Raw genomic sequence first — 12066 nt, forward strand, 5'->3', positions numbered from 1 at the left:
TTAACCTATGAGAGCATGGGTTTTAAGTAGGAAGAGAAGGGAGTTGCCATTCAAAGAGTGATTGTTCCTATCATGGTTTTGTTCCCCATAAATGTTGGGAGGTCATGGGCATGGAAGTCTAGTGTGGGAAAGAAGAGTTGTAGCCACATGTAGGTAGGGCAATTGTATATGATATATGATAGGGTTTTTATTTCTATTTTGCATAGAGGGCAGAGATGAGCATCTCTAGGTGTGACTGGTGTCTATCTTCAGCCTAGTTTGATGTGAAGTGAGTGCATGTTTGTTTAATAATTTAAAAGGATGTCCTTGGTGGCATAGGAATGTTGGTGCCAATGATTCTCTTAGGGTTGATATTGTTGAGGTAGTCTTGGAAGCAGGACTTCTTGTTTGAGCCTGCCAACCAGTCTTTAAATGCAAGGCTAATCCATGCCAAGGGGATTGTAGTGATTGGTTGGTCTAATAGTTCATTGAAGTTCAGGCTGAGGCATTCCATCCACTTTGGGCAATCCTTCCACCATCCCTAGCTCTTTTTGGAGTCAAGCTGGATCGAGTCTTCAATAACTACCTGAGCATAGTGGTTAAATGTCTCTTTGTGTGGAGAGTATGAATTGCATGATGCACTTCCATTCTTAGGATCTCAACTGGAAGTAGTTCAATCTCCTCAAAGTCATTGGCAATGAAAGTTCAATTAAGCCTTTCTAGGTGGGACCAGCTCTGGCTAGGGGCCCATGTGGTGCAGCTATATACCAGTGTGGTGTTGACCCTAGCCTGATAGTGCTCTTTTCATGCATCCCACTAGTAAATGGTTGCTTGGTAGAGTGAGTTCAATAGGCTGTAATATACCTATTTGGCCATGGCTTTGTGTTGAATTACTCAAGCGGTCCATGTTCACTTATGGTGAAGGTGATAACCAAGATAAGTGGTAACTTGTAAAACCTCCTGTCCTTAATAGTGGAGCACAGTGTGGCTTGCTTTAAAACTGAAGATCATAATTTATGTTTTTGGTCAAGTTGATCTTGAGATTTATGTCTTGGTAGAATTCCTCAAAGACCTCTAACTATTGTTATATCTTCTTTTCTATTGTAGCAAAGAGTAGTAGATTATTGGCATAAAGCATGAGATGAATATAGAGGTTAGTGATTTGGATAGTGGTGTAGCACCTTATTTCTCTCCCTTTAATCCAACTAAAGACTCACTGACTAAGCCAAAAGGAACTAGCACTTCCATTTCCACATTAAATCTACCAATTCTTTCATTGTATAGACCAATTATTCCGTGTTCGGACTGAATCTATTGAGGGGAATTAGCACTTCCATTTCCACATTGAATCTACTAATCCTTCCATTGTGTAAATTAGTTATTCTATGTTTGCACTGAATCTACTAATCATTCTATTGTGTAAAATTAGTTATTCCATGTGAAAGAACTACATATTTTCGTCCTTCCATTCAATCCTTCCATTGTGTAAACCAATTATTCCATGTCTGCATTAAATTTACCAATTCTTTTATTGTGTAGATCAATTATTCCATGTCCGCATTGAATCTACCAATCCTTTTATTGTGTAGACTAATTATTCCATATGAGAGGACTAAATATCTTTGTCCTTCCATTCAATTCTTCTATTATTTAGATTAGTTAGTTCATATGAGACAACTAAATACCTTTATCCTTCTATTGTGTAAATTAGTTATTCTATATAAGACAACTAAATACCTTTGTTTATGATGCTTTAGAAGAGAAAGGACATATGCATGGATGCCCAATACATAGAGGTAGGAATATACCTTATTAAAAAATATATTATATTTTAAGTAGTTATTAATCAATGAGAATTGAACTCGTGCCATTTACTCCAATACCACATATAACATGCCCTATCTCTCCTCTTAAGCCAATTGGAAAAGGGGTAATTGCTTGATGAGAGAACCCATATTTATTCCTCAAGATTCTAAGGATCCATGGTAATCTCATCCCATAATCACATGCATTACAAGTGGAAAGCTCACACTCAATCAAAAGGCTTTCCAATACATCTATGTAGAGTTAAGGAGAGTGGGCATCCTTGTTTGACACTGGTGTCATAGGGGATTATTGCTTGTCTAGTGAGCTTGGCTTGAATAAAAGTGTAAAAGTGCTTTATGGCATTGATGATATCAACTAATGGATTGAGTTCCTTTAGTTGTTGGAAAAGCAAGTGTCTTAGTACAATGTCAAAAGCCTTTTTAAAATTCACAAAATAGTAGAAAAATGTAAGCCCTAAATTTGGACTTCCTAAGAGGTTATCAATCCCAGTACTATTCAAACCCAAAGACGCTTAACCCTAAGTATCCCAAAACCTTTAATCAATTGGAAAAAAGGGTGCATTCTTGTTCATAGGCCCTTTTCCTTTATATTTGAAACTCATAGATCATCTCTCGAATCATTTTCTTTGATTGCTTACAATCAATGCCTCTTTTTGCATAGGAGTGATTGACTAGGATTCAAAACATAATTAGGTGGTTTGTGTAGCTTTTATATGGGCAAAAGCTAGTCTAACCCCATGCACGCACATGTGTTGTTCTAGTAGTACTACATGTTTTATCATCCATGTTGTTGGGAAGCTAGTGCTAGCTATATTGTTGAAAATTGCCTCAAGGAAATTTTTATCCACGGGCAGCACTATCTCTACAATGAGTTTTTGTACATCATGTCTTGGTAGTTTTCAAATAGCATTGATAATGTCCTTTGTAGAGAAGGTGGCCATCCTCTCGTGTTGCTATGTCAAGACTAGTGGTGTAGCAGTGTTGTAAAACTTGTGGAGGTATGCCACCCAAACATTGCTGAGTATCGTGATTACTCAAGGTTTGCAGAAGATCCTATGTGCCTAGGCAGGGTTAGTGTGGAGGTCCTTGATTTGTTCATCATTGATATGCTTGATATATATTCTTTTCTTCCTTTGGTAGAGCTATCAAAAAGTGTGTCTCACCTTGGCTAGGTCTACTACCCCCACATGTAACTCTTGTCATTTGGTGGCAAGTGCTATAAAGCATTCTGCATCCCACTAGTGAGCCTTTAGGAACTTGGTAGCATATTTGACTTTGTGTAGGGCAAAAATGTCTATGGCTGCTGTGACAAGGTCTGGACCACTACATGTTGGTCTAGTGTAGGCATGCTAAGACTCTTGGAATTTTTCTTAAAACTTCGGGATGTCTTATGAGTGGACATGGCCCAGGGCAGTGGAGACGTGAAGTGGACTTCTAATGCTGTCTTGGACTAGTGAGATGTTGAATGGGCAATGGCATGAAATCTTGGAATTAAGAAAGTCTTGGAGGTGGTAGTCAACCACAATATCAATTGCAACTTGTGAGATGAGAATGTAGTCATTGCCATTCCACATCATGCATCCCTGTAGTTGGCTAGGGTTCGATGCCATTCACAATGAGCAATTGCATTGCCATGCAAAAGTTGAGAAGTTTAACACCACTTTGGAGGAGTTTCTTGTCTTTGGTGTGTGTGTGCTAAAGGTTGTTTGGTGCTTTGGTCAAGTCACTTCCTTGCTCAGCAAGAGCCTGGCTTGACCCCCAAGCATTGCAATTGTGACTTGTGTGTGCCACTGTTTGATCGTCTGGGCTAGATGGTCAAAGGGTGAGTATTGTTTGCCATTGTGGACAATGAGAAGTAGCAGCCAATCATGACCAATTGTTCGCTGGTGTTCAACTAAAGCCTGAGCAGTGAAGTTCATGGCAAGGTCATGGATGACATCCTAGAGGTGTATGGCTTACTGGACACATATGCAAGTCCCCCCAAGTCCTTTACTGAGTGGATCTGCATGCATATGGGGTGTGGAGTATGCAATGTACCCAGGGTATTGTTGGATTCTCCCATGTCTCACTAAAGATCATGATGTTATACCTTCTCATTCTGCTCAATTTGCTTCCATGATCTATTGTCAGCCTTCAGATGTTCCGTGTTACAACTGAGATTCACTGTCTCCTGATCTAGTGGGGGCACTCTCTTGCATTTTTGTCTGGGCATGGTGATGTGCAAAAAGAAAAGCTATATATGGGCTGAATTGGACATTTCTACATCTTGTCTTTTACTAATTGTATGATTGGCAATAAGAACCATACAGTCCAAGAGGTGGCCGTATTGTGGTAAGATTTAGTGGTGAGAATTCTACGTCGTGGCTTGAAGCTTAGCAGACACGCACTTTATTCACATGTTTTTAAGATTTAGGTTCGGGCTATTTCAACAATGACGCTATTCCAGCCATAGCATCAAAGAAGTGAAAAGCTTAGATTTTCTGCTGCTGTAATTCTTATTCCGAAGTGACTCGAAACAACCCCAAAAGCCTGTTTAGCTGCTTGGTGAGCTAGAAACTCGAAACAAGCGGTTGATCCTCTTGGGCAATCCCAGCAGGGCAATTGAGATCCTCGCTCCAAATCTCACTTCCCACACAGTGCCGGCATCTAAACATCCCCGCCGGATCAGCCCTCCGCTTGATCGCTAGCAATCGCGGATAGCTCGCCCCAAAGAACGTCCTCTGCCACCGCGGCTCGTTAAAATCCCCCTCGTTCCCATACGCCCCCGATCCTGGAGTAAGATCCACTAGGAATTGATTCGCGGCACTGACATTCCTGGCCGCGATGCGCTCCTCTTCCAGATCGCCCAGTTCCATCCAGCTGATCCCGAGGATCACATGCCACAGCGCTCTCCTCCAAGCTGGATTCACAGCGTTGTTCCTCGGGCGGCTCACGGATCCACCCGCGACGAAGATCCCGGTGATGGACACCAGCGGGAATCTGTCCTGGATCGCGATGAAAGCGTCGGCGGTGGCGTTTGGCGAGGACTGGATCGTGGCTCTTGGGATGAGCCGCGAGGCGAGCAAGAGAGGGATTCCAGCGGTGGCGAGCGATTGCGTGGTGGAGGAGTTGAGCTCGCGGCAATCCGGCGCGCCGCCGCACTGGATCACGAGGTGCCACTGCTGGAACGAGGGGAAATTCTGCAAGCTCGCGTTCAGCTGGATCGATGATCCACTGGACTGCGCGAATCTCTCCAGCGGCGCGAGCGTGGCGTTGGCGAAGGAGACATTCCTGTTGGGCAGGAGATAGGTCATGCTGAGAGCCGTGACATTGCTCATGGCGAACACGCCCGACCACCCGGCCCTCTCCAGCGATGGATGGAGCTCCGTGAATTTCACCAGGAGATCCCGGAACGCTCTCCTGGACGATGCCATGAAGCTATAGCTCGCATACACGATGTTCGTGAGAGGTGGATAGAGGCGATGGGTGAGAGAGACCACGACTCCAAACGTTCCACCCCCGCCGCCGCGCAGAGCCCAGTAGAGATCGCGGTTCTGGCAGCGATTCGCGACGATCAATCGCCCATCGGCAGTGACGAGCTTGAGCTCAAGAACATTGTCCGCGGCTAGACCGTGGAGCGGCGAGAGAGGGCCATGCCCGGCGCCCATGGGATTCCCGCCAGCGCCGCCCACCGAGGAAGATCCGCCGCCCACCACGACATGGTTTCGATTGAACGCCGCCGCGTAGAGATCCTCCCACTGGATCCCCGCCCCGATGGTCATCGCCGGAGGATCCTCGGCCCGGATGGTGCAGCCCATCGGCGCGAATTTCTCGTGGTAGACGATCTCTCGCAAGTTGTGCGTCCAGATCATGAGAGCTCCCGGCGCGGTGGATCGCCCCAGGTAGTCGTGGCCGGTGTTCTTGATCACGATCCGGAGATTCCTGGCCTGGGCGAGCGCGATCGCGGCCTGGATGTGGCGGGATTCCGTGGCATTCACCGCGTAGGTGGCGACAGAGCCCTGGAAGCAAGTGGAGTTCCTGGGCGAATTGATCAAGCAGGTGAATCGGCCGAGGGCTTCCCAGTTGCTGGCTTGCATCGCGCCGGGCTGATCGGCGCGCCAGAATGGAAAGCCCCATCGCTGCTGCGCGGTCCTGCAGGCCTGCGCGTTGAAGTTGGGATCGTGGCAGGGGGAGGCTGGAGGGGAGAGCGCGATGAGGCGGCCATCGATGGATCGATTGAAATCCTGCCAGGATTGGGCGCTGGGCCAGCAGCTGCTATTGAATGCCGTGCATCGGCAGGATTGGTTCGCCTCCAACTCGTGATAGATCGAGGAGGGTGCTGCCAATTGCAAGGAAATCGCGATGATCGAGAGGAAAACTGCTAGAAATGCTGGCCTGTGGATCGTTAACGACGGCATTTTTCTCGATTCCTCGATGGAAAGCTCCCAAGAGCTAGTCAAATGGATGATCTCTCTTTCTATCGGATGGATTGGTGATGAAAAGAAATGGTGATGGGAGTGGATGGGAACGTGTTATCAATGTCTTGGACTAGTGATTTATATCGTTTCGGTGGCGAGCTTCCTAGCTATATTCTTTGAGATCCCGCGTTTCATGGATCGACGGATCCCTCGTTTTGGACTAGAAACTTTCCATCTGGCGGGCTGGCTTTCCGGACTTTCCGGCTGTCAAAATTTCAAACTTGAAAACATATGACTTTAATTCTATATTGATCAGTTTAATTTTTTTTTGCTTGATTTCTTCACTTCTGGCAAAGCACATTGCCTAGTCAAAGCCGCGCCAGAGTTTCTTTTAAATTTTAAGCGTTTACCATTTCCAAGTTCTTCGAATGACGTTAACGTGCTGTTTAAACATTTGACTTTATGATGTGAGAATAGATTTATAAGTGCTTAGCCATCTACCATCTACCTATATGCTGTTTTGATAGTCTTGTGATGCCCAACTGGAAGCATGCGACTAATGGATGCAAAAAATGTAAATTAAATTAATCGAGACAATGGCTTCTAGAGCTATGGTTCCACATAGTGCTTCTCAGCTAGGCGCTATGGACAAAGTCATTCAATACAATGGTCATAGCTATAAAGCCTATTGCTCACTATGACCAAGCACTACCTTCTTTCTCTTTCTCTTTGTATTTAGTTTCCACTGACACCGAGCCTTTAGTGCAAGATCACGGTAGGAGAATCTTTTTCGACTGGAGATATATAGATTGCTACTGTGATGCCAAGTCAAAACAGAAGGACTGATCAGCTCACAATTGCATCTGTAAGAAGCAAATAAGGAGCGGCATTGTCTGGATCAAGCGAAGCCGCCCTCTCCGCCGCAGAAGAACCAAACTTTCGCCGGTGATCGACGCCTGTTCTCCAAGTGTTTAAGAAGCTCGTCCAAGCCACGGCACCCGGGGTGTAAGGCATGCTTGCGATGAGCTCCTCGGCCTCCCCAATCCTCCCAGCACGCCCCAAAACATCCACCAGGCACTCGTAGTGATCCACCACCGCCGCAAGCCCACGATCAAAGCCCATGGATCTCAAGTAGCTCTTGCTCTTCTCAACAAGCCCAGCATGGCTACACGCAGCTAGAACACTGATGAAAGTTATCTCGCTCGTGTCAACGCCCTCCACGTCCATGGTCTTGAGAAGCTCCAGAGCCTCCATGTTTCGGCCGTTTTGCGCGTAAACCGCGATCATCCCATTCCAGGAAATGGTGTTTCTGTGCGGCATTGTGTCAAAGACGTGCCTGGCTCGCCCGAGGTGGCCACACCGCCCATACATGTTGACCAGGGCGCTGACCACAACCACGTTTGACTGCTGGCCGGAGTCAACGGCCCTCGCATGGACGTGCTGACCAGCGGCAGCGCTCCCCAGCGTCCCGCATGCCTCCAGAACGATAGGAAACGTTGTTGACTCAAGGTCAATGACCCGTTGACACATGGTCAAGAAGAGCTGAATGGCGTCCTTGCATTGACCGTTCCGGGCATATGCCTGGATCATAGCGTTCCATGAGACAACGTCGTGAAAAGGCATTTTATCGAAGAATATTCTAGCTTGTTCGAGATGACCGCGCTCGCCATACAGTGTGATCATCGTGTTCCATGAGATGGAGTTGGGCTCTGGCATGACGGTGAAAATTTCGTAGGATTCTTCAAGATGGCCTCTTTGGGCATAAGCTTGCAACAAAGCGTTCCAAGAAACAGTGTTTCTCTGCGGCATTCTGTTGAACATCTCCTTAGCTTTTTCAGGGAGCCCGCTTTCGGCGTAAGCGGTGATCATGGCATTGAACGATACAATGTTTCTTTGGGGCATTTTTTCGAACAGCTCTTGTGCCGTCTCGAGGTCCCCGTTTTGGGCGTGTGCAGCAACAATGCAGGTCCACGAGAAGACATCACCATCTGGAGAGTCTTCAAACGTTCTCATGGCCTTTTCCATATCCCCGTTTTGAAAGTAGGCTGTGATCATCACATTCCAGGAAGTGACATCGTTTTCTGGCATTTGATCAAAGAGCTCTTTAGCTTCACTGACATAGCCGTGCTGAGAATATGCCGTCATCAGCATGTTCCAGGAGAAGGAATCTCTCTCGGGCATGACATCAAACGCTTGCTTGGACTTTTCAAGATGCCCAGTCACGGCATACACTCTTACAATGCTTGTCCACGTCACAATGTCGTGCTGCGGCATCTCGTGGAACAAAAGCAGAACCTCCTCGACATTCCCTGCTTGGACGTTTGCCTGAAGCATGAGATTCCACGACAAGACGTTTTTCTCTGGCATATTGTCAAAGAGTTGTTTAGATTCCTCAAGATGCCCACTAAGTGCATATGCAGCTAATAAAGAATTCCAGGATACTGAGTTCCACTCTGGCATTCTCTCGAATATAATCTTCGCCTCGTCCAATTGATCGTTTTGGCAGAATGCCGTCAATATTGCGGTCCACGACACAATGTCCCAGACCGGCATGCTCTCAAACACCCGCTTAGCATCGGAAATATGCCCATTATGGGCATACGCCGTAAGAAGGATGTTCCAGGAGAAAAGATTCGGCCCGTGCATGCTCTCAAAGGCCTGACTAGCATCCCTGGTGCTACCACATTTTCCATACATTTCGATGATCAGATTCCCGAGGTATCTATTCCGGCAGTACTTGCCACACAAAACTCGAGCATGGATCTTCTTGGCTTCGGAAAGATTCCTTGAGATTCCCTGTGATTTGAGTAGCGACGCTAGGCTTTGGATCTCTGCAAGACGAGAATTCTCCCGGGAAAGTTGCATATAACAAAAACCCGGAAAGTTTGTAAAATTGAAAATCCAAAAGGATTAACAACTGAAGGAAGTGTACGAAGTGTACAAATGCCCTGACGCATATCCCCCGCCATCGGTGTCAATCGTGTTGAAAGCATCCGTCTCTAAATCCAAGCCTCCATTGCTGCTCTGATCCAAAACTCTCACCACGATTTGAGCTCCAGTGGCAATATTCGTCACCTTCAAAAAAAAAAGAGAGATTGAGAGATCCAAAGTTCTCATCCTATAACTATACTACCTCGAGACATTGTCCACACATTTGGGGACCCATTCCCAGTGAAGCATCCATCGCAGTCCATTTGTACTGAGATCTCCAAGAGAGTGGCTGATGCGCGCTATAAGTTGCGCAGTAGAGGCCATCTAGCTGATAATTTTTGGCTGCTGGATCATACTGGTTGTACGTTGTGTAGACTTGAGCCTGCCCTCTCGGGGCCAGGAGAAACAATGAGAGAAAAAGGATTGCTTCAAGGAAATGTGAGGAGAGTGCTGCCATGGAGGAGATTTGGAAATTTGCTTCTTCTGTTTGCACGGATGTTGTCTCGGTTTATATTGGAGATCACACTTGTAAGCTAGCGAATTAAAAAATGTCGATCTCGAGGGTTTTGTAATTTATGTTGTATTTGCTGGAACTGTTGCTTATATTAATGCCCCCAACGTATTAAAGAAATAAAGTTATCCCAAGCTCTTCTTTGTCTACAAGGCACCGTTTGAAGAATATAATTCTTATGCTTTTCTAACACCACCTTTCTTTACCAATTGACTAGCGGTCGCTAAAAGGATATAAGCTCGAGTAGCTCTGATTTACGTGATGCTGATGAGCCACTGGAGCGAAGCCCTTCCCCGGCGCTATCACTGGATTCACTACTGCCGCTGGCGCTGGGCTCCCCATAGCTTGGCGAGCATGGACTAGAGGCGAGTCCCGGAATCTGGAAGGAGACATGGCTGCCCGAGCACTGCGAGGAGAGTCGTCGAGAAGAGCCGAGTTCCGGGTCGGGCTCCTGGATCCCGACCGTGGCTGCTGCTCGGAGAAATGCTGCTGCCTTGCAATGCTGATAGCACTTCCTTCCGGAGGCGAGCGAAACACTGCAGTCACGGAGGCTTGATCCGGCACGAACGGGGTCGAGGAGAGCGGGATGCAAGCCGGCGGTAGTCTCTGCGGGGACATGGAGCGAGCGACGGGAGTGAAGTGGAACTCGTGGTTGCCGAAAAGAATGGCGGCCTCGTCGTCTACGTCCAGAGACTCCGGAAGTTTGCTCGCGTCCACCCCCTGGAAAGCTGCGGCAACGTCCATCCCTGGTCCTAGATTATCCCTGGCGGCTCTCATCGCTGGCACGAGTGGAACTCCGATCCCGTTGAGAGCATCGATGAACTGCTGATCCGAGCTCCTTCCAGTCGCCGAGTGGTGGTCACCGAAGCTCTCTTCACTGCTATGCTGCTTGTCCGGGAAGAGAAACACTCGCAGCCGAGCAGCTGGATCTCTTTGCATCAACCTGTCGTACTCTTCCATCATGTTGTCCAGATCTTCGTCGGACTTTACCGAAACCAGCGCGTCTAGATCCTCACCTGGGAGCTGGTACTTGAACAGCATGGATTTCCCGGTCAGCTTTCGCAACTTTTGCAGGAGCTCGCGCAGAGTGATGGCTCTGTCCACGACAACTATCCGGGTCTCTCCACCCATGTATCTCAGCTGGCTGTCATTGGGCCGAGGAAGGATCTTTCCACCATAGCTACACATGAGCTTGACCCGGATGTTGCTTAGCTCGTCGGACTTTGTGGAGGAGTCTGACCTGGGAGACGAAGCAGCGACTCCAGGAGAAGGAGAAAGCTGCCATAGCTGCGAGCCTTGTCCGGAATCGCCCTCGAGCTTCTCCGAGTGACCCATCTAAGTCTAGAAAACTTAAAGCCTGACCTTGCTCAATCCTCCTTTCTTCCGTCGTTCCATTCCTGCACACACAGAACCATAGCTCTTGTCAGCTCCATCATGATCGAAGAGAAAGGAATAAAAAAGGAAGGAGAAAACACTCCAAAAGAGAATGCACCCCACCAAAAAAATTGACAAAGGAAGACAAAGCATCAGCATCCTACATTGTTTGCATCCCGACACTTTCTGAGAGAGCAATCTAAAATAAGAAGACTCACCCATTTGTTCGTGTCCATTGAAACCTTACCAAGAGGGGCTCTTCTTATTACCATGCTCTTCAACCTACCTAGGAAAAAAAACTGGTTTTTACAACTCAGGATATAAAACACTGGATGGTACATCCGCAAGAAACTCATCAGCCCAAAGGAACCAAAAGTAAGCAAAACTTACTTCACTTTGGTTCCACTACTTGAGGAAATCTGCCACTGTACTGGAAGGATGAATCGTCAGACCTGAGAGACTTGGCATCGCTGTACAAGGGGCTGGCTCGCGCCTCCCTTGTGAATCCAGAGCTGGAGATGTGTGACAGTAAAATCTCGAGCTCCTTGACAACTTCGTTCATGGTTGGCCGGTTGCTAGCAGACTCGTCGACGCAGCTCAAGGCTATCTCCAAGAACTTGTCAAGATCCTCTCGAGGATAGTCTCTGAGGTATGGATCCAGCAACGGTAGAAGATAAGAGAGGCCTCCTCTGTCGAGAGCTGCTTTTACTTCGCGAACGATGTATCTACCATGCTCGATTGGCTGCTTGGCTGTGATAAGCTCCAAGAGAACAACTCCAAAGCTGTACACGTCGCTTTTCTCTGTAAGCTGCTGTGTCATATAATACTCTGGATCCAAGTATCCCTGGAAAAGTATGGAGGAAAGTGAGAACAAATGTAGGTGCAAAACAGTATGATCGATCTTACCAGAGTTCCTTTCACTTGTGTCGAAACATGGCCTTTGCCATCTGTTTGTGGAACAAGCTTGGACAGCCCAAAGTCAGCGACCTTGGCAACGAACTTTTCATCCAAAAGGATGTTGCTTGATTTTATATCCCTGTGAATAATT

General features: G+C 47.1%; 5 protein-coding genes across 6 annotated transcripts in view; all 5 read right to left on the bottom strand.

Moving 5' to 3' along the window:
- Window positions 1-4176: 4176 nt before the first annotated feature.
- On the bottom strand, window positions 4177-6412 carry LOC9639272 (uncharacterized FAD-linked oxidoreductase ARB_02478). Its single transcript, XM_002993905.2, has one exon. The coding sequence runs from the start codon at window positions 6200-6202 to the stop codon at window positions 4355-4357; it is 1848 nt and encodes a 615-aa protein (XP_002993951.1). The 5' UTR covers window positions 6203-6412; the 3' UTR covers window positions 4177-4354.
- A 636-nt stretch (window positions 6413-7048) lies between these two features.
- On the bottom strand, window positions 7049-9067 carry LOC112343670 (pentatricopeptide repeat-containing protein At4g02750-like). The gene has a single exon (XM_024667525.1). The coding sequence runs from the start codon at window positions 9065-9067 to the stop codon at window positions 7049-7051; it is 2019 nt and encodes a 672-aa protein (XP_024523293.1).
- A 1-nt stretch (window position 9068) lies between these two features.
- LOC9636572 (pathogenesis-related protein PR-4) lies at window positions 9069-9619 on the bottom strand. Its single transcript, XM_024667516.1, has 2 exons — window positions 9336-9619; window positions 9069-9277 (listed from the first exon to the last, which is right to left on the bottom strand). The coding sequence occupies exons 1-2, from the start codon at window positions 9588-9590 to the stop codon at window positions 9113-9115; spliced, it is 420 nt and encodes a 139-aa protein (XP_024523284.1). The 5' UTR covers window positions 9591-9619; the 3' UTR covers window positions 9069-9112.
- Window positions 9620-9716: 97 nt separating this feature from the next.
- LOC9636573 lies at window positions 9717-11496 on the bottom strand. 2 transcript variants are annotated; one of them, XM_024667499.1, is made up of 2 exons: window positions 11409-11496; window positions 9717-11041 (listed from the first exon to the last, which is right to left on the bottom strand). In XM_024667499.1, the coding sequence occupies exon 2, from the start codon at window positions 10977-10979 to the stop codon at window positions 9858-9860; it is 1122 nt and encodes a 373-aa protein (XP_024523267.1). In that variant the 5' UTR covers window positions 10980-11041; window positions 11409-11496; the 3' UTR covers window positions 9717-9857. The 2 variants fall into 2 exon arrangements, with proteins under 2 accessions (XP_024523267.1, XP_024523268.1); XM_024667500.1 differs by lacking the exon at window positions 11409-11496 and adding an exon at window positions 11142-11209.
- LOC9636574 (probable leucine-rich repeat receptor-like protein kinase At5g49770) overlaps window positions 11304-12066 on the bottom strand; it is an 8728-nt gene continuing 7965 nt past the window's right edge. Inside the window, exons 20-21 of the mRNA XM_024667501.1 lie at window positions 11925-12005; window positions 11304-11862 (exon numbers count right to left, since the gene is read on the bottom strand). Coding sequence (XP_024523269.1) covers window positions 11410-11862; window positions 11925-12005 — 534 coding nt within the window. The 3' untranslated portion in view covers window positions 11304-11409. The remainder of the gene's footprint in view (window positions 11863-11924; window positions 12006-12066) is intronic.

The sequence above is a fragment of the Selaginella moellendorffii genome, unplaced genomic scaffold (genome assembly GCF_000143415.4).
Source record: "Selaginella moellendorffii unplaced genomic scaffold, v1.0 SELMOscaffold_176, whole genome shotgun sequence".
Classification (NCBI taxonomy): domain Eukaryota; kingdom Viridiplantae; phylum Streptophyta; class Lycopodiopsida; order Selaginellales; family Selaginellaceae; genus Selaginella; species Selaginella moellendorffii.